The sequence below is a fragment of the Epinephelus moara genome, chromosome 11 (genome assembly GCF_006386435.1).
Source record: "Epinephelus moara isolate mb chromosome 11, YSFRI_EMoa_1.0, whole genome shotgun sequence".
In the NCBI taxonomy this organism is placed as follows: Eukaryota; Metazoa; Chordata; class Actinopteri; order Perciformes; family Serranidae; genus Epinephelus; species Epinephelus moara.
In genome coordinates, this window is record NC_065516.1 from 7,104,012 (window position 1) to 7,126,493 (window position 22,482).

At 35.6% G+C, this 22,482-nt stretch overlaps 2 protein-coding genes across 4 annotated transcripts in view; one reads left to right on the forward strand and one right to left on the reverse strand.

Moving 5' to 3' along the window:
• Positions 1-14,964, forward strand: part of irf9 (interferon regulatory factor 9) — a 19,966-nt gene extending 5,002 nt beyond the window's left edge. For 2 of the 3 annotated variants that reach the window (XM_050056228.1, XM_050056229.1), the window contains exons 5-10: positions 5,580-5,716; positions 7,607-7,691; positions 8,661-8,720; positions 9,639-10,028; positions 10,888-11,009; positions 12,317-14,964. In XM_050056228.1, the coding sequence (XP_049912185.1) occupies positions 5,580-5,716; positions 7,607-7,691; positions 8,661-8,720; positions 9,639-10,028; positions 10,888-11,009; positions 12,317-12,484 (962 nt within the window). In that variant the 3' untranslated portion in view covers positions 12,485-14,964. The remainder of the gene's footprint in view (positions 1-5,579; positions 5,717-7,606; positions 7,692-8,660; positions 8,721-9,638; positions 10,029-10,887; positions 11,010-12,316) is intronic. The other variant, XM_050056230.1, reaches the window with a different exon arrangement.
• On the reverse strand, positions 14,762-20,650 carry emc9 (ER membrane protein complex subunit 9). Its single transcript, XM_050056231.1, has 6 exons — positions 20,461-20,650; positions 20,003-20,206; positions 16,674-16,750; positions 16,435-16,504; positions 15,932-16,026; positions 14,762-15,242 (listed from the first exon to the last, which is right to left on the reverse strand). Exons 2-6 carry the CDS (start codon positions 20,195-20,197, stop codon positions 15,062-15,064), a joined length of 618 nt encoding a protein of 205 aa, XP_049912188.1. The 5' UTR covers positions 20,198-20,206; positions 20,461-20,650; the 3' UTR covers positions 14,762-15,061.
• Between the last annotated feature and the right edge of the window lie 1,832 nt (positions 20,651-22,482).

Here is a 22,482-nt window from a genome sequence, read left to right on the forward strand (position 1 = left end):
AGACAAAAGCAGTGTGCCGACACTGCAGAACAGCGGTCGGGTATGTACTTGGAAACACGTCTAACATGCTAACGCATCTAAAGCGACACCACCCGAGTTTGAACGTTAACCGGCACGACTAGAAAAAGCAATCTGGTGCAAACTACGATATCGTCGTCGTTTAAAAAGAAAGAGCGTTTCCCTGACCGTCGCGCTAAAGAAATAATCAATGCCATTGGAGTTGAGTAAAATTGTTTAAGCTGCACTTTAGATATAAGCATGTTTTGTTTACTGCACTTTAACATAGTAGGAAAGCTAAGTAAGTTCCTAGTAAAACTGAATCTGAGCAGGCTTTAAAGCTGACCAGGTGCACTATACTTTTTATTTTAATTGAGTAAAACTGTTAAAGCAGAAATTTATATTTATATATTTCATTCAAAAAATGTGTTAAAAAAACAGCAGGATTTTATTTTTCACTTTTATATTTCTATTTTCATTCAAACAATGATAAAAAGCAGGATTTTATATATATTTGTTTCATTCAAAAATTGTGTAAAAAGAGTTAACTTCTGTGGTGGTATGTTTTAATAAGGTTACCAATAAGTAAAAGATATTTAATAGTTGTCTATTTTTTTCATTACTGTATCGAAAAAAACCGAGGTACATACCGAACCGAGATTTTTGTGTACTGTTACAGCCCTACTGCGCTTGTAAGCAGTGATGGAAGTGGGAATAATACCACACTGTAGAAATACTCTGTTACAGGCAAATGTCCTAAATTCATAAGTTTACTTAAAGGGATAGTTCAGATTTTTTTGAAGTAGGGTTGTATGGGGTACTTACCCATAGTCAGTATAATACCTTTGTAAGTTGTTTGTCGGGGCGCTCCCAGTTTGGAGCGGCAGGCTGGAGTCCGCCACAGAGGATAAGCTGTGGACACGGACAGCAACAAAATTTATTTTAGGCACCTAAAAAAAAAAATCCATATCGGTTCAGGTGTATGCTATATTTAGAACATTTTTACAACTTTATGTTTTCTTCAGACAGCCCTTTCCAACAAGGTAGCAGGTAATAGCTTCAGTTCCCAGTCTATGCTCTAATCAAAGCCACCAGACTCTATTGACAAAAAGGGTCATTTTGCCAGCTGCTGTGTTTATTTCTGCTTGCCGCTGTTATGTTTACTTCTGCCTGAGTGACGCGGAGTAACGTCCTCCCACTTTGGTTCCGCTTAAACTGGTGTGGACACGGGCTGGTTCGCCAGACAGCACCAAGGTTCTGAGACTCCAGAACGGAGCCGGAACCAGAACCGTGCTGGTGCCGTGCCGGTGTGAAACCACTAACTGTGGAGCTTGGCTTTGAAGAGAGCGATGTAACTACTTAATTTCCCCATTGAAATTTGCTGTCTGACATTAAGGTAAAGTGGTGAAAATATTCTAAATATAGTGGACACTTAATACACTTACTAATACACAACTTAATACATTTTGCTGCTGACCCCATCCACAGCAGTACATTGCTGAGCTTTCATGTTGGTACTCCAGCCTGCTTCTCCAAACTGGGCACGTGCTGACCGAAACCTAGTGCAGGTAATACACTGACTATGGAAAAGTACCTCATACAACCCCACTTCAAAAAAAAAAAAATCTAAACTATCTAGAGCCTCCCTGACTCGTAACCTTTAACCTTCTTCCATTAGGCCTCTGCTGTATCTCTTACTGCTGTCACAGTAGGGGTTAACTGAGCATTACACATCATACATCATAGCAAGTAACCTTATACAAAAACATGCAGAACACGCTATAGGTTAAAAAAGGGTCAAATACCAGAATTTTTCATCACACTCATTCCCCATTATCTAACGACCTTACGACATACGAGTACCGCCCATACCAGCCAAACGCCAGTACCACCAACATGGGAGATGAAAACCCAGGCAGAAGTCACAGGCCATAAGCACAGGCAAGCCAAACATCCCCCTCCCTATATGGCAAAGGAGAGGGTAAAAGACTTGACCGTCTAACTACACTACCTAATAAGGGAAAAAACCTCTATATGATGAGGACCAAAAAATCTCTTAAACTAAACTCTAAGCTAAAGCAAGATAAGCATAAATAAAAAAAAATTTCATCTTTAATGAGAATACACAATAGTAAAAATCAATAAAGGGAACACCGACTGTCATGCGAATGTTTATATAAAAGCAAATGAAGATGAATAAAAACAAATGAAGATGAATAAAATGAGTAAGAAAGATGAAAAATAATAAAGTGAAAAATCAAAAGAATAAATTGAGTAAATATGGTGTCTACTAAACTAAGTAAAAGTGCAAAATTTTGTTACCAAAACATACCTAAAATACCAAAAGTACTTATTATGCAGAATTTTGCATTTCAGAATAATAATAATTTTATTAGATCGCATAAATATATATTATTAAATTAATGATATGTTAAAGGTACTTTATGTACTGCCAAGTGACTTAATTCATATAAATACATCATAATTCTTAGTACATTATATTTTGTATTGGTTATCTGAATCTGAATGTATCAGAGTAGAAGTATAAAGTAATATGAAATGGAAATACTTAAGAAAGTGCAAGTACCTCAAGCAGTGGTGCAAAGTAAATGTACATTCTGCTGCTGCTTGTGTTATAATATATATTTATTTGCTCGGAATCTTAGAGTTTTATCCCATTGTCACCCCTGGTTATGTATTTAACACTTAGTATGTTGACATCTCATAACTTAAAACAAGTATTTTTACTGTGATCCTCATTTATTTGCTCTGTGTTCAGGATGAATGAGGCAGTTACTTGTTTTTATATAATTTTATCTGTCAGCCACAGACAGGAAGGAATATTCTGATAAGACCATCAGCAGCAACAGGGAGGATTCAATTTAACGTCTGCAGCCTTGATGTGAAGTGTGCCCACTGCTGCACCCTTAAAATATTGTTCTGGTTGTAAAAATATCACAATAAGTGGTTTGTTTCTTGTCCTATGTAAACACATGATCCTCAAATACAAGAACTGAAGAAAGGATGTTATTTTAAATTTTCTGACATGTTAGAAATGTATCACAATATAAAACAACATTTAATATGTTGCTGGGTTTTATCATCCCACATGAATCAGTAGTTTCAATGCCTGTTTACTGACAAGTAAATACACACAGGTAAATACCTCTATACACAGAGAGGTAGAAATAGTGATAACAAAATTTAACCATAAAGATTTAATTAAAAAATAATAATACATTTAAATTAATTAACAATTACAATAACAATAATAATAAATTAAATGTTAAAAAATAGAAATAAAAAAAGATTAAAAACATGAAATAAAATCAATGTAGAAATTTTGTAAAAAAAAAAATACATTTTTAATTTTTTTTAAAAATGAACAATCCAATCAATTTATTTGTCACACAAAAATATGATACAGTAAATAAAGCATGAAAGAAAACTAACAGTACATGCCATACAATTTTTTTAATTTAATTTTCGCACTATATAAATAAAATTTATTATGTTATATATTATGACATGTAGCAATAAAATAATCAAATGTATGTTTCGTACTATTTAACCGCATTTATTGAGACATGTTCACACAATAACACATTTATTCCTTTTTAATTTCAGTTTGCTTGGACTTAAGAAATGATGTAAAATGAGATCCCTACAAAAGACATAGAAGACGACTCTCAATGACTCATTTCTTTAGTTTATCATTAAAACTTGCAGAAAATTGTTCCCTTAAACAGAATTCAAGTTAAAATTATTAGTTGATTAACATAAAGATAATAGGCAGCTGAGCATGTTTGGGTCTGTTTTAATGTTACCTTCTTTTCTGCAAAGTTATGACAGTTTTTTTTCTCCACAATTTTATTGATGTATTGTCAACTAAATGATTAATTTATTAAAAAGATAATCGGCAAAGTAATCAGTAATGAAAAATGTTATTAGTTGCAGGGTTTTGAATTTAAGTGTTTAGTTTAGATTAACTTTTTAGTACTTTTAGTACCCGTTTAACGTATTAAAGAAAATACAGGTTTAGTCACTTAAATCATTGCTTTATTATCTTGTTAAGACTTTTGGTGTACATGTACAAATCTGCAGCTGCTTTCTCAGAGGGAAGTGAGTTCATGTTTGCAGGCAGTGATTAACAGTCTTTATTCTTAGAATTTTCCTCACACAGCACACAGACTCACACCCTCACTGCTGTGTGTTAAAACATCAGTTGCAATGTTACACAATGTTACACAATGTGACTTTAGAAACCTCTCCTGCCTGTGTTGCAATGGACTTTCCACCCTGTCGTTCCCCATCTGTTATTGTACTTAACACCTTCTTACCTTTTCCACATTGAATCACATCCACTCTCTTCTTTTTTGCTCTAAAATACTCAAATCTCCTCATTTAGTCTTTATATTTTTCTTGCATGTCTCTATTATACAATCTGTGTATAATAATAATCATTACTAAGCCAGGGGGATTTTGACCTCTTCAGCTGCTGTTTCTGGTGACTTCAGCACTTAGATTTTCTAATAAATTAATATGTAAATAAATCAACACATTTAAAAGAAATAACTGAAAACATGAAAGGGAAATTAAATAGAAAATAAATAAATGTAAAATAAATTAATTAATTAATTAATAAATAAAAGAGAAAATTAGATAAAAATAAATAAATGTAAAAAATAAAAAGAAATAACTGAAAACATAAAAGGGAGAATTAAATAGAAAATAAATAAATGTAAAAATAAATAAATAAAGGGGAAAATTAAGTAGGAAATTAAATAAATAGGGAAATTAATAGGTAAATCAATACAGAAGCAAATTAAAACAGACATTAATTTATGTTACATTTGATCAGTTCATTCATGCCTACTTATTATTTTTAGTACATTTAATTGCAAATTGATTTATTGCATAATTAATACTTAAGAACTTCTGATACGTAAAGTATATTTTGTCATATTTTTATTTAAGTAAGATTCTGAATGCAGGACTTTTACCTGTAACAAATTATTCTCCTCTGTGGTATTACTACTTTTATCTCAGTAAAAGATCTGAGTACTTCATCCACTACTGTAGAAATTATTAGTTGATTGTAATTTGTACTAAGAATCTGAATTTACAAAGTAACTAAAGGTATCAAATAAGTGTAGTGGCGTAAGAAGTTCAGTGCATACCTCTGAGATGTAGTGGAGTGGAAGTATTAATTATCATAAAATGGAATTACTCATGTTAAGTACAGATACCTCAGATACTGGAGTGCAGTGTGCACCTGAGCTAATGTTAAAACCAGAGGACAAGAAGGCAATAACAAATCAAGTGACTCGTCTGTATTATCACCTCAGCTGTTGTTGCTGAGTCAGCAGGGCAGTGAGTTGATACGGGGCAAAAAAGTTCAGCCAATGTCAACCTGGTAAACTGGGACAAGTGTGTTTACTGGGAGACATTAGTGATGAAAGCATAAAATGACCAGAAGCTACTTTGTTTGTTCATTCATGTATCATATACCCACAGATACTATTATTATTATTAGGTTATTTGGTTGGATTATTCAAATGTTTTGCTCTCTCCCTGTTTAGGTATGGTGGTTCCTGAAAAGAAAAGCAGAGTAAAAGTCACCAAAAGGCCAAAAAGGAGGAGGAGCAGTAGTGAATCAGAGAGCAGCGACGTCGGTCAGACTAAGCAGATAAAGATGGAGGAAGTGACCTCGCAGCTGGTGAGTATTTACTTAATCAAAGTATGTCAATTTTATGACACTTTATACTTCTGCTCCTCTACATCTCCACCACATTTATCTGACGCCAATACACTTATTCTATACAGTATACGCTACATGCTTATCATCATCATAGTTTACTGTTTAAGTATACAAAAAAAAAAAACATACGTTACCATTTTATACCAACAGAAAATGATACAAACTGCAACTTTGGAAAGACACTAGCTGATTAAACTTCACATAAAAAAATTCTAGGTTTTATTTCAGCAGTTTCCCCACCATCCACAGTTTTTTTTACATTTTTTTTTCAGCTACTCCATCTCCTCTGTGCATTGCATTGTGGGAGAAGGAGCGCATCAACAGGACTCCCTAAAAACTTGGTATTTCACTCAGGGGTGATACCTTAGGTCCTGCGTCACGTAGAGTGATGTGTGCTTGATGCGCATTGTCATCGGCTAGCATTGGATCGTCTTGTCACTTTTGGCTAAGCTAGCAAAACCATAACCCATAAAGTTGTTTATTAATCTAATCTTTGCTTGAACCCCAAGATTAAACCAACAGAGGACCTTACTAGAGATGTACCGATACCACTTTTTCCTTCCCGATACTGATTCCAATCCCTGAACCTTAGGTATCTGCCGATACCGAGTACCGATCCAATACCAGCGCGTAAAATAAAAATGGATCGGATATGAATTGTTGCATGTCTCAACTCCTAAAACTCTATGTAAAATATTAAGAAATAAATACATTATAGTAGAATGAATGCCATAAAACTTTTTTTTTTAATTATCATTACCCAGTGTTGACACAGATCAAGACACAGGTTAAACTGCAGCCACACAATTTGGTAAAAAAGACATTTTAAAGGCTACAGTAGAATGCTTTTTAAACTCCGCTCCGTTTCCGTTTCATTTGCCTGCAGCGTGCGTATGCGTAATGACATGAGGCATTACGTGGTATCGGATTGGTCATAGGCTCTACTTGCCGATACCTGATACCGCATTTTAGGCAGTATCGGAGGCATTTCCGATAGTCCAATGGTATCGGTATCGGTACAACTCTAGACCTTACGCCTAGCTGTAACTTTAAACAGGAATGATTTTCTTTTTTTCGTTTTTTTTTTTTTGGCAATCATCAGTTTACACATATTCAGTTAGATTTTTGCTCACAGCTCAGTTTACATGTAACCAGGTGTGAGACCAAATTACAAATTATAGGAAACCATGGACAGTATATTCTGTGTGCCCTCATACTTGTGTATTCAGTCTACCTAATTTTCCAAACTTTACAATTAAAACAAGCCTATACTTTGCCACACAGTCCAACTTCCCATTTTCATCAAGCCAAAATAGTTTAGGAGCTTTGTTCTGCATTCTTACAAAGCTATATGCAAGTTATCATATGAAGTATGAATGTGCACTCAGCTGAGGGGGACTGAGTTGGTTACAGAGCTTGTTGAAGCGTGCATTAATATGTCCTGCAAAACCACACTACTGGGGTGAAGTACAAAGTATTTAGGGTGTCCAGTGCATCGGCAATATGCAGTCAGTATGCATGTTATCTGTACAGTATAATTTGGATGTGAGACACGACAAAGGTTTTTGCCTTTTAGCATGTTAGCGTGCTACAGTATGGAGTAAGGAAGCTCAGTAAGGAAGCTGAGAGACTGTCAAGATGTGAGCCATATGTTCTTGAGGGATTCCTGTCCAAGTGTTCACATGTTTAAGTTGACATTGTTATTACAGTCAGAAGAGACAAAAGTTATTAGGTATAATAAGGTAGCTTACTGCCTTTTTGAACATTTGTGAGCTGAAGGTGTCATCCACCTGCTGTTCACATGTCTCAGTCAGATTTCAAAAGAACTGCAATCTCTGTGATTCTCAGTGTGTCGAAGAGGCTCTGCTGTGGAGCGAAACCCCCGCCCAGACGGATGAATCCACACAGCACAACACCACCACACAGAGAGAGGGTGAGTTCGGCTGCATCGTTTTACAGCAGTCACTGATTGTGTGGTCGATAACAGAGTCGATCAATACAGCTTAAGAGTCTGACATGCTTTCCTTTTCTAGATATGAACTCCTTGACTTCATGTCAGATCTGTACAGGATAAATTAATGGGATTTTTTGTGAAATTACAATCTGAAATTCCACACTTCATGTAGATATAGAAGTGACAGAGAGGTGTATCTGTACGTGACGTGTATTGGTTCTTTCTTGACCTTAAACACTAACTAACCAGCCATCTAACTCAACTGACTTCACTCATATAAGGAGATTTGCCATAGCTACTTGCAGAATAATGACTGCCATGGAGAAGACATGTTGCTTTTAAGTTTTTGAAAATCCATTTTTAATGCAAACCACCTTATGGAAATTACAAATTACTTTCTTCCCTAAAAGGACAAGTTTTTTGCTTTATCTAAGACAAGCTCTACACGTGTATGGCGATTACAGAAACCGTATTTCATCAGCTAAATTACTCCTGGAGGACCCCACTTTATTCGTCACGAATTCACACAGTGACATATGACAGTTTCAGATGGGGATGAATCGCTGAGGTAGCAGAGCAGCCAAATATTCAAAATAACCCCATCCAAAGTCTGGCTAAGACTGCTACTCAGCACGACAGTAAAATAAGTTACCCAAAATAAGGGGAGAGATCTAATTACTGACCTGCTGGATGTATGTCAGTATTCACACTGACAAGGTTTCTATAGTGCATGATATCATGATGCCCAATTACCTGCATAACCTGATTTCTCTGTGTAACCCAGTTTCATGATCCCATGGTTGTGAGTCATTGTTTACATTTGGTATCAACCCAAAAAACAAACTTTGACATTATTCTAAATCAACCAACTGATCTATCCTGTTTAATCTCTCTCTCTCTCTCTCGCTCTCGCTCTCGCTCTCGCTCGCTCTCTCGCTCTCTCTGCAGTGGTTGATGAGATCAGGTTAGACGTACGGATCGAAGAAAGCGTCCCTGCTCCCACAGGAGGTATTCAACTTACAAACATTTACCGGTTCTTGTGTACAAATGCACATAACAGAATTTTTTTTTTTTTTGTAACAGAGCACAATGCCTTATAAATGCTGGACCATTTTCCAACTTGCTTTTATAATAACATTTAGACTGTTGTTTTGTTTGTTTTTGACACTGGTTAAATACTATAACTACATTATTTTACCTTTTATTTTGAATACAATAGAAAGCTTTTACTGTCACTTTATAGAATACAACAATAAAAAGACACAGGAACAAAAACAAAACAACTTCAAGAAAAATGAACATCACCAGCTGACAACACAGCTTCTAGAATAACAAATTGAAATGAATAAATACATGTAAATTTGCACTAGGATAAGAGTATTTATTGCACTTGAATTAATATCATTGCACTAAAATACAAGTAATTTTTTGCACCAGAATAAATGTAATTATTGCAATATAATAAAAGTTATGTTTTACACTAAAATAAATGTAATTATTGTAATATAAAAAAAAGTAATTTTTGCACTAGAATAAAATTAAGTTTTACATTAGAATAAATTTAGTTATTGCAATATAATAAAAGCAATTATTGCACTAGAATAAAAGTTAAGTTTTGCACTAGAATAAATTACATTTTTGCACTACAATAAAATTTAATTATTGCAATATGATAAATATAATTACTGCACTAGAATAGAAGTATTTTTTGCATTACAATAAATTTAGCTATTGCACTAGAATAAATTTAATAATTGCAGTAGTATGAATGTAATTATTGCAATACAGTCCATGTAATTATTGCACTAGAATAACTGTTATTATTGCACATGATTCAGTAGGTTGAAAGTTAAAGCATCTGTTAATTTACCTAAACCTGACTACTCATGCTTTAATCCTCCCCCATCTTTTTTCCTTTCTCTCCAGTCCAGGAATACTTCAATGTGGTGGTTCATTATTTAGGACAGGAGGTCCTCAAACGTCAAATCCAGAACAGCGACGTCAGGATAATGTACTTACCTTCCTGTCCTGTTCCACCGACGCCGGCCGCCCTGAAGGGCAGGTTTCCTCGCATCCCGCTGCCTGAGCCGCCCTCCATGCTGCCGGCCGGTCCGGAGCTGCAGGCTCTGTTCACCCTGCTGCCCTTCATGGAGAAAGGAGTGGTGCTGACCACCATGTCTGGGGGAGTTTATGGTAAAAGGTTCTGCCAGGGGCGGGTCTTCTGGACAGGGCCGCACACGACCACACCGGGGCTGCACAAGATGGAGAGAAACACAGAGCCAGTGTTGCTCTTCAGTAAAGAGATCTTCAAGCGAGGTGAGTTTGATCTCTGGCTCGAACATTCACGTAATTCATGTGACTCAAAGTCTTTAAGGTGACTAAATTTAGGTTAAAGCCAGGTTACTTGATTAATTAAATCCAGTGTATGTAAACATGACAGTTTGAATTCAATTTCAAAGAATAGTCTGAAGAAAACAGAACAATTTCTAACATATATTTAATATACAGTTTAAATATTTAGTTGATTTAATTTAATCATATAGTTGATTTAAATTTAAATTTATGAACAGAAACTAATGGCAGCTTAAGTGATTCATTATTACAGTCAGTCATTTTTCAAGATAAAAATTGAAAGCATTCTGTCGTTACAGCTTCTCAATTATTTGTCAGATATGATCACAAACTAAATACATATTTAAATATAACTAGATTCAACTTTATTTTCATGTCACAGAGTACTGACAATGACATGCAGTTTAGCATCTAACTAAAAGTGTAAAAGAAGTAAAGTTCAGAGTAATGTATATATGTATAGCAGTAATATAAATAATAACTTATCTAAGTAAGGTAGATATGAATAAGCTAGATATATACAGTATGAATGTTTGGGGTTTTGGACTGTTGTATCTAAAACACAGAATTTGATTAACCCACTTTGGTTTCTGGAAAATTTCAAAAGGCATTTTTTTTGTGTTTTCTGACATTACATAGACGAAAATTGAGAAATTAAATCAATAATTAATTTTTAGTTACAACCCCGAATAGCTTGTGTACATCCCAAATCTAACCTCAAACCAGTCAATCTGTTTAAAAAAAATATATGTGGCCAAAAACTGAATCTAGTCCTAGTACAGTAAAATTCATTGTGTAACTTTAATTTTCCCCTCATAATCAGATCTGGATCACTTCCGTGCAAACGGTGGCGAGCCTCCTGAGTGTGGCGTCACTCTGTGTTTTGGAGAAGAGCTGAGTAACACTGAAGACCCATCTGGAAAACTCATCATAGTTAAGGTAAATGTAAGTGTATTTTAGAAGATTATTTCTTCATGTATTTATAACTGGTATGATCACCACAATGAGGCTTTTGATTTGGCTTTTAGCACCTGGGGGATGAATTTTTATATTTTCACATTTTCTAATTAAGACTCAAAGTGGCATGTTTTCGTCAAATAAATCATATTGAAAGGAAGTTTACACTGCACTCAAATGTTATAGCAACTTATTACTTAAAATTATTGTTAATTATTACTTACAAAAATAGTAATTATTGTTATTTTCTTAAGAAGTATTATTATAAATTATTACTCACTAAAACTATATTTGACTTATTTATTACTTAAAACTATTGTGTATAAATCATTTCTCAAAAATAGTTAATTATGAAGTACTTAAGATTTACTTAAAAATATTTACATTTACTTGAAAATATTATATAATTATTAAGAATAAAAGTATTGGTAATTAATTATTAGTTAAACCTATTAACTAATTATGAAATTAGTTATTTCTTACCTAAAGGTATTATTATTTAAAAATATTGGAATCAATTATTATTTAAGACTATTTAATTATTACTTAATTTACTTGAATTAATTAGTATTTACTTAAAAAAAATCTTAACTAATCGTTAATTATTACTTACTTGAAAAGTATTCATTACTTAATTGAAACTATCAAAAAAGTATATTTTTTACTTAAAAAACTATTATAAATTATTACACACTAAAAACTATTATTAACTAATCATTAATTAAAGGTATTTTTTATTAATCATTGCTTAAAACTATTGTTGATCAATTATGACTTAGTTAAAACTATAAATATTTTCTTCAAAGTATTGGTAATTATTATTTACTAAAAAGTATTGTCTATTAATTATTACTTAAACGTAATTGTTACAGTAATTGTTACTTACTTACTTAGTTTTATTGATTAGTACTTCCTTAAAACTATTATCAATTAAAAGTTACCTTTCTAAAACTATAATTTCTTTATAGTTATACGTTACACATAACTATTATTAATTGCTCCCTGAAAACTTTTTGCATTGGCTGCAAAACATTTGTAGACCTCTGAATCACAAACAATATTCATGATATTTTCTTTCATGTAAATTTCATTACACTCATTTTAAATCTTTAAGTCTTGCTCTTAAGTCATCAAGTGATTGATCCCAAAATTGAGTTTGATCCCTATATTTATGTTATTGTTACAAGCTGTTTTTTTAAGCCCTCAATACAATTAAGGTAAAACATAATTAATAATGATGATAATTATAATAAAATAATATTGTTACCTGCTCGTCCCTGTGCTCTCCTCTGCAGATCACCTTCTCATGGGCAGAGCAGCAGGTCCAGGACGCGCAGTGCTTCTTTCAGTCCATCAACTTCCTCCAGTCATTGGCCAACGAGTCTCCAAAGGGAGAAATAACTCTGAACCTGGTCACCGTGCCTCAACCGGACTCTGAAGCAATTACCCTCGTGACAATCTGAGCACTTTGTCCAACGTTGGGGGGGGGGTTCATTCCAAAGTAAGGGACAAGCCCATTCTTTCAAAATAAGAGTAACCGGGCTGAGTGATATTTCAACATCACTGTAAATCTATCATCTAAAATACACAATTAAAACCACTGATTCATTACAGAGTCAGATTTCTGACTAGTATTTGTGGCAAGTGTATATTTTCCTATCGCCCAGCCCTAACAGACAGGATAAAACAAGTCTCACAGCACTTACGAAAATATTTTTTGAGACTGGATCTACAGATGAAGTGGCATCTTTTGACCCTGAAAATGTATAATGAACTTTTTTGGGATGGACTTTTGACTCCTCACAACCTTTGTAGAGATTTGTTGGTGAACTGGAAGCACTACATGTAAGCAGACACTGAGAACTTCAGATTTGCAACGATTAGTCAGTTGACAGAATTAATCGGCAACCACTTCGATAATCAATTACTTCTGTCAGTCGTTTAAACATTCTCTGGTTCCAGCCTCTCAAATTTGAAGATCTGCATTTCTTTCTTTGTCATATATGACATTAACTTTAATATCTTCAGGTTTTTGACTGTTAGTGGAAAAATTGTCACTTTCTTCAATGTACTTGTTTTTTGTTTTTTTTTACTTGTTAACATTTTATAGACCAAACAATGAATTGATTCTGAAAATAATTGCTAGTTGCAGCTCTAGTCGTCTTCCTTCCTTGAAAATGTGATCTTACTTCTGCGATCATGGCTGCACGTGTTATTCTCCTAAGCAAATGATGTCATGTGTTTATACTACAGCACTATAAAAACTTTGTTCCTTGGTCTTGTTAAGCGTTTAGATGTCAATTATTATTGTAATATAAAAGGGAAACACACCGTCATGAAAGTAGTTGTAGCTATATTAAAAACAAAATAATTATCATTATCATCATAATCATTTTTATATTTTTAATGTATCCTTTTACTCAAACTCTGAGGTTAGTTCTTTGTCATGTCGGACATTGATACATTTACAAATGTGGACTGAAGGTTGTTTTTTAATAGAATATAAAAAAAGATGTTTCACACTGTTGATGAGACTTTGGGGACTCTTAAAGGAAAAAAATCAAACCTCCTTTACTCCTGCTCTACTGTCAGAAATCATTCAGCTGGGCCATTGAGTGCAATTTTATTATGGGTTATGTGAGAAAGTTATGAAATTTACAAGAGTGGAAACAGGTTACCTCGACCTCTAAGAGAGAACGATTGACTCTGGTTTAGTATTTTCAGAGTTACAAATTCTTAAAGACATTTGAAATGTTTTAAAATATTTTACTGGCATCATTGTGTATAGGTAAGGGGCAAACAAAAGTACAAAACCTACGTTTCAGTACAGAAGTCCTGCAATAAATTCAGTCTGCTGAAGCTCAGGATATTTGGTTTTTGTCTAGGCTCTCAGACGCATCTATACAACTTATTGGTCATTTTTTAAAAGGTGGTAATTTGGTGTGTTTACATGCAAATATGGTGCTAAGTGTGTGTTTGAGCATGCAACACTGTTCCTCTTTCCTAATGCGGTTAACACTGAGCAAAAGTTGACATGATTTATGAGAATTCATATATAAAATATTAGTATAGTGTTACCATAGTTGCTATGGTAACACTTTACTTTAACCCCCTTTTCAGCATTAATTACCATTTAATAAACTACTTTTAACAAACTATAATGTGGCTGTATGCGGCTATAAAGGACGTTTTTAAGGGTTTATTCATGTAGAATGTTTATCAACAATCATTACTTTTCCTGAGAAGACATTTTATATTATTACATATACTGTCCTTTACTATACTGTCATTGATTATCTATTTATACAGCAGCTGCCACTTACGGGTGCCCACAGGAGAAGTTAAAGTTGTTGAAAGAAATACATAAATAAACACTTCTGCTTACAACTAAATTATAGTGCAATATAAATTTAAACTTCTATATACTGCTCAGAAATGATCAGCAAAATAAAGTCTTACCCCATTTTTTGTGCATTTTTCTATTAATCACTTTTGTTTTAATAAGCATTTCTGGTTTTTCCACTTGATCAGCTAATCAGGATATCATGCATTCAAACCTGAATCACCTGACAGTCTGACAGAAAACAAACATTTTGAGCTTCAACAAATCTGTATTTACCGCAGAACTTTTGTATTGTAAGGCATTTCTGTTATTTGTCCACTCCCTGGAGCTTGTTATGTACACAGAAATAACAATAGAAAGCAACAAAAAGACAAAACGGGATCAAAAGTACCACAGGTGCATTGAAATAGTGTCAAAAGGTGTATTTAAGGTGAATTTTTCCTTTAAATCAGCAGCGTGTTGGGCTGGACCACAAGGCACACTCTGAGGAGGGGGTGGATGACTGTGGAGATCTACCAAGCTGTACATATATTTGTTATTTATGCATGTTCTATGTCATGTCCCTGTTCAGTTCAGAAAAGGCATTAAAAATAAACCTAATCTCTGTGTGTTTGTGTCAGGTTATAAAAGTCACATGATGTCGGGTGAGAACATAAACAAATCTGAGCTCTACTACAAACTGATGCTACTTCTCAGTCTAGATGTTCCCGTTGGCCGGTGAGGTGAGCTCGGCTATCTTGATGTTCAGTTTCTGGTTGGTCCAGTCCTTTGTGATGTCGTCCAAGTGGCTGTCAAAATCCACCAGTAGTGTGTGATCACCTGACTCCAGCATCTGACTGGCTATCGCCCGAGTCTCCTCCCACTGTCTCAGCATTATCCTGAACACAGTGAAAAATAACATAAATAAAAAAAGGACAAAGGGCAGTGTTAAAGGGAAGGTTTGGATCTTGTGAAGTGGGGTTGTGTGAGGTACTTAACCATAGTCAGTGTATTACATAGAGTAGTTTGGAGAAGCAGCAGGAGCGCCACCATGGAAGCTAAGCAATGTGCTGCTGTGAAGGGGTTGGCAACAAAATGTATTTTAGCCACCTAATAAAATCTATCAGAGTGTATGCTAAATTTAGAATATTTTCACTACTTTACCTTGCTGTCAAACAGCCCTTTCCAACAGGAAACTGAAGTTAATATACCAAGCAGCCTCCAAATACCCCATACAACCCCACGATCCCCCAGGATCCAAACTATCCCTTTAATGTAGTGTTCTGGTCTTTGATTAGGGCAAGCAAGAATTAAAAATTATGCCTGATGTTGACTTATTTTCTATGTACCAGGGAAGATTTAAAGGATTGGGCCATTTTGTGAAGAAAAAAAAGATCAAAAATATGTTTATAAATTAATTTTACATGTAAAAACTAAAACTAACAAATCAATTAAATTTCAATTACAGAGAAATTTTCTTGGGGATCTTATACTACATGAACGAATCAAGCACTAGGAAGTTGGAAGGTGGAGTCTGTTTACAGCCCGAGAGGTTGAACTCATGACAAAAATGTCAGCTGTCACTTACGTGTGTTTGTCTTTGAGCATCCATCTTGAATCTTTACGCTCGTACATCACAATGGGAGGAACCCGATAATCTGGCGACATCTTACCGCCATCAAGCTGTGGAGCAAAACAGAGAACATATTCAATAAATGTATGAAACTCATGACTAATCCATTTTTTAATTTATACAATATCAAAACGTGTGTGTGTGTGTGTGTGTGTGTGTGTGTGTGTGTGTGTGTGTGTGTGTGTGTGTGTGTAACACTTGGGGGTTAGTAATGTCATTGTGTTATCTTATTCTTGTTTTATTTCTTTTGGATTTAGTTAGTGTCATTTTCTATTCATGTATTAATTCATCTATTTGCACTCCGTTTCAAGTGATACTAAATCGAGAAATCCAAGAATAACTTAAACTTACTTAACTGACTCATCACTAGATAGTTTCACCACTACTGTAGCGTATTCTTGTCTCTACTAGCAAACAGGCGAAGGGATTGTTAAACAAACTGCTTTACTTATTCTTACCATTAACAAAACTGCGTTGTCAAACTGCTCAGAAATCTTATCAGCTATCTTCAGTGCACACGGCGTCGGGCTGTTGGGTTCAAAAGATTAAAACAGATTAAATAAAAAGTTAGAAAGGTTAACATTTTACTAATATACTCAACCAAAAGAATGAAAAATTTGAGGAAACATCTCATAAAAGATGTAGTATAGCTGAAATAAGCGGGGGTTTGGAGAGGCATCATGGACAGGAAACTAACCTGCTATCTGAAACGCAGGCATTGGCTTGATAGTATCCAACTACCCTCTGCTGAGTCTGTGAACACCACACATCCACCTGAAACAAGAGAACAGACCATCATTCTCAAATTAGGCTCATATTTGGGCAGATTTAGGTGAATCTTCCTGGGGCTTTTTTTAAATGCAGGAAAACATACGGTTGGTCTTGTGGTGGCAAAACAACTATTTAATTAGGCTGTCTTTCTTGAGTTTTAATAAGCATTCATGAATGGAGTCACACACATACAACCGCATGAACAGTCAGTCAGTGAGTGAGTGCCTAGATGTTCTTAAGCAATGCTATCTTTGTAGTTCCCAAAACACATGCATGTCAATAGTCAAAATATATGGCACTCAGGTGGTTCTGCAGTAAGCATCCCTATGACACATCTCTTGAGGTTTACAAGGACACTTGATGTGGGAGCCTCCCTGGCTCGTAACCTTTAACCTACTTCCATTAGGCCCCTGCTGTATCTCACACTGCTGTCACAGTAGGGGTTAAATGCGCAATACTTATTAGGTGAGAAGTTCAGTTTCATCAAAACAAGTAACCTTATACAACACATACAGAACACACTATAGGTTAAATATGGTCAAATACCAGAATTTTCCATCACAGTCTTTTTAGGCAAGATGCTCTTTTTTCATAAACTCTTGGATAAGGTACTATGTAAAAAATCTGTGTTTCTATTGTGGGTTTCAACTTACTGAATAAAGTTAGCGCTTCCATCTTTGTCCACCAAACCCTCTCAGCCCTCATGCCTTGGTGTTTTATCTTGTTTCTCACACTGGTAGCTCCTTGTTTCACTTTATACTGTATCATATAGTAATTACCTGGTTCACATTTGAGCCACAGAGCAAAGCATAACCTTTTCTAAATAATAAATTACATAAAAGCTTATTTTCCTGCAGCTGTTTTGAAAGTATTGCAAGAATCTTGAAAGGCTCCTCTAACTTTAAAATTTCTGACTGAGTTTGTCACGGTCTTCTGTCCAGGAAGCCGGAAATTACATTTGCCATTTCTTTTTTTTTTGTTAAAGATTTTTTTGGGGGCATTTAGCCTTTATTTGATAGGACAGACAAGTGTGAAAGGGGGAGAGAGAGAGGGAGTGACATGCAGCAAAGGGCCACAGGCTGGAGTCGAACCCGGGCCGCTGCGGCAACAGCCTTGTACATGGGGCGCCTGCTCTACCACAAAGCCACCGACGCCCCACATTTGCCATTTCTACAGAGCAAATCTCTGCAGCCCGATTCCAAAATATGGTGGAAAGCCTTCACAGAAATGACATGCTCAGCCTCCACATATGAGAGTAATGTTCGCATGTCTACATACTTTGCACCAATGCAGTGTAGTTTAAACAACATTTTAACAATGTGGACTAAGTGAAAAGGATACTGGGATAAAGTATCATTCTCAGCAGGGAGATAAATCAGTCAATGAGTCAACGGCTGACTAGTAAATCAATGACAGATTACACCAACATCAAAAATATGTTTTGCACAGTTCTTTGCCATATATTTAACATAATGACAGACAATAAAACCCGTACTTGTGAAATGAACAGCTATATATCAAACACGTTTACATAATGCAAACTGCCAGCAAAACATGCACCCTAAAATAAATACATTTTTAAAATTTGTTGCATTAGTTATATTTTAAAAAAGCTGTTACAGTAAGAACCAGAATAAGAAAACGCTGCACGTGCATTGGTGTCTTTACTGGCGTACACACAGGCACCTGTTTCAGAGACAACAGCAAAGAGAAATCTGAAAAGGAGCGAACGAATGAACAAGCAACCAGTAGCTTCCTGGACAACATGGCAACAGTTGCACTATTAGTATGTGTTTACCAAGAACATGGATAACATGGATTCAAATTCTGTAAAGTATGAGAAAAAACATAAACTACAAAGTATATTATTCAGTTACTGTAATAAGTAACTCTTCAACATTCTTTTATGTGACATTTTCATTATTAAGCTGACGTATAACTACATAGTATCTTAATTAATTTAATTTAAAGTGACTAAAAATGGCAACCATATTTTCAGTTTTGGCAACCAAAAGCTGAGGCCTGGTTTCCGGCCTTACAACACTTCCAAAAGTTAATGTTAAGCCCTGTGGTTTCTTATATATTGAATAGATCTAGGACACACATAAAAAATGGAGTTATTATTTGTATTAATTCAATTAAAAAAGCATGATTCTGCAGAGAAACATACAAAATGATAAGCAGTTTTGACAGACACCAAATATAATGTGGCTCATCACTATGTATTCTATTTGAGCAGTGTCCTTCTCACTGATTTCGCATTTAATCATTTATAATTAATTACAGAGCTTACTGCCAAAGACAGCTCAAGCTTTAGGCTTTGGGTTTCGAATTGCATACTTCTTTTTACTTTTAGTAGGTACTGCACTGCCCTTAGGAAGTATGTACTGTTGCAGGCAGTATGCACACAATCAGGACATACCATTTCCTCATGACATTACGCTCTGAACTTTGACCCTCTTGCTGATATATCTGTTACCTTGGCAATAAAATCAAAAAACGTCATTTGCTGAGCTCACCAGAGACAGAGGTCAACCTGGTTAACACTGCTGTTGTTTAATGTGTTTTTAACTTTTAAGTTATAGTTGCATACATTGTGGATTCTAACATGCAGTATTATATTCATGATAGTTAAAATTACACATGCATTTCTCTATCATTTATTTTCAGTTATGTCCTTTTGTTGTTGGTAATCGTTATGATTACTTTGTTGTTAAACAATTAATATTCCTATTATGATAATTCGACGGGCCATCAGTCACTTGATTGCGCTGTCATCTGTCATTGCCGCTCCTGACAGTTATCAATGAGCTGTCATGTGTCTGCGGCTAAGTTTATGTGGCGGATCTTCCACTGCGCAGAGGACTGTGGCTTAGAATAGCCAGAAAAGCATGCTGGCTTGCAGATTGCACAATGTGACCTGATGCAGTAGAACATTATGATATTATTGGCATACTGTATTTGACATATCATGTACTGATACCTACTAAATCTTTTCTGGCACACTAAATAGTACATAGTATGGGTATACACAGAATGTTATGCAGTGAGTGTTGTCAGGAAATGAGTAAAACATTTTGAATTGTGTTACCATGAGAGGTATGATTTAGGGCTTACACATACCAGACTTTCAAGAAAACCTAACGCTGCACCACTGTCGAACCCCAGTCAGATTAGCTGATGCTCGGACGAGGATTCTGATCAGCTAAACTGAACCAATATGGTTAATATGGCTAATGTCGGCATATGTCCTACCTGTGTGAGGGCCAGCTGAGTGATGGGAGCCAGGGGCAGGTGGGAGTGAAGCAGCGGGACGCAGTCTGTCACACAGACAGCACCGCCTGCTGAGCTGGACGACAACAGGAGTCCGTTGATGCTGCACCGCGGAAAGAGGCAGGCGTGCAGGTACATCTTCACATAAGCCCGGCAGGACAGCTCCACCTCGCCCATGATGATTTACTGAGAGGACATAAAGACAAAAGCACTGAAAACTGACTTCAAAACAACCCAGCAGAGGCTAAATGTACTGACGCATCACACGTTAACGACCACGGCCATTTTCACACACATATAAAACAGGAGTCGTTAATATGTAATCCTAAAATCAGGGACAAAATCGGCCCAAAGGTTGTGTTTAAAGCTGGATGTAGCTCAATGAACATACATTAGCATTAGCATACTAGCAAACCAATCGCAGCTGAATTAACACTTACCTTTAGAGATATAAGATATAATATAGTAAGACTAGACTGAACAACCAATTCCTGCTTTAAGACTTTCAAATATATTGGTTCATTTAGGTTTTCCTATCGTTTTGGAGGTTTTAACAGCGCTGTAACAGCTAAGTGTCTCACTTGACAGCTAATTTCAAAAAGTGTCCGAATGGATACTTCCGGTTCCGCCCAGTAGAGTCAGAAGTAGTTATCTGATTGGTCGAAACGTCGAGGTTTTGATTTATCCTATTGGAAGACCAAGGTGCCAATCATTCTTCAGCCGCTGTGTGCACACTTTGCAGCAGTGCGCCCTCTAGTGGAGAGGATGTCGTCTGTAATAGAAAATGTTGGCACAAGGGTAAAAAACGAGCTGGCAAGAAATCGTATCATAAACTTCAGACCATTTTCCAGTTAATAAAGCTTTTAGGGACTGTACTTAATTTGTCAGAGGGATGCTTTAGTGTGACTCTTTCTTGACCCTCCCCGAAGCTACAAATATTTTTCCTTAGGCCTCCCTGAGTGACGGAGAAAATGCATGACCTTCCCCCCTCCATAGATAATTATATTCACAACAAATGTAGGTATTATATAATTTAAGAAACGGTCATGTTACATATCAGCAACATATGTATATGACTGTTCTCCTAGATAAACATAGCAAAAATGGCAGCAGCAGCCTGAATATCTAACTTGGCACAGCAGTCAATTAGGAAAAAAAAAAAAAAAAAAAAAAACCTGATCGAAAGTTTAGTTGAAAAACCGAAATCCTTAAGCTAAGAAAACCTTTGTCATGTATGCAGGGGCACAGACTTTAATGGGCGTTTTTCCCCACAGGATATGTTTGGTGCAAAAATAGTTTCGTTTAGTTGACGTTTTAATTGAGACATAGATAAGCGATATGAAATACAAGTTTTATATATTGGAAAATTGAGTGTGAATTGAACAGAAAATTAAATGGCAATTTGTTCACTATGATAAACATGCAGCTCCATGTGGAATATTCATCCCCTAAACCAACTAACAAGTTGCTCCCCAGTGAGAAAGAAAAACTCCCTCTCATACCTAAAAACCTAATACCTTTAATTAAAGTAAATCAAAGAAAATCATAGAAAAGCACAATAAAATGCCACACTTATGGAAGGCATTAACCTTTTATTTTATGTTGTCTTGACTTTTACATCTCTATATTCATTTGTACTCATTTGTGCTGCACTTTAATTTCCCCTCTGGGGATCAGTAAAGGCTTATGGTATGTTCTGCATGTTTGTTTTGAGAAACAAATGTGAAATGGTAAATGAAATTTGTGGCAACACATTATACCTGACAGCAAGGTACAACAATATCCCTTGAGTTCAGTCAATGGTGCTGTAAAGTTTACCTAATAGCTTTGTCCTGATAAATACCACATGTTGGCCTATAAGCCATGTGATTTGCAAGATTCAGACACGTGCCTCAAAGTTGGCATGAAATGGGCTGTTAGAAAAGCTGCAGAACTTCCATCTGGCACACAAGTCATGATGCCAGAAACCTTGGTCAACCAGATAGATATGATAGAAGCAAATTGCAACATTAACTGTTGCCCACAAGCCAAATTGAATTTAAATTTACCGACCACAAGAGGAAAAAAAAAAGACTAAAGATACAAAGTTTATTTTGACAAGTCAATACAATGGCTCAGTTGAAAGCAGTCTTTGAAGAACCTCTATTATTGTGGTGGCTGCTCTGGATTTGATTGACATCCATAGCCATGCCCAGACCAATACCCAAGGTTGTTACCATAAACTCCAGTTGTGTCATATCTGAAAGAAATTCACGATGGACAGATTACTTACCAATGCTGCTAATGTAGCCAATACAACATGATCAGTTTACCTGTTTGAAGCCATTTGGCCGGGGCTAGTTGGGCGGGTAGCTAGGCACCTGGGGCACCTGTGGCTGAGGCTGCTTGGGCAGCTGTTGCTGAGGCCTCTTGGGCAGGTAGCTAGGCACCTGAAGCATCTATGACTGCTGAGGCACCTGGGG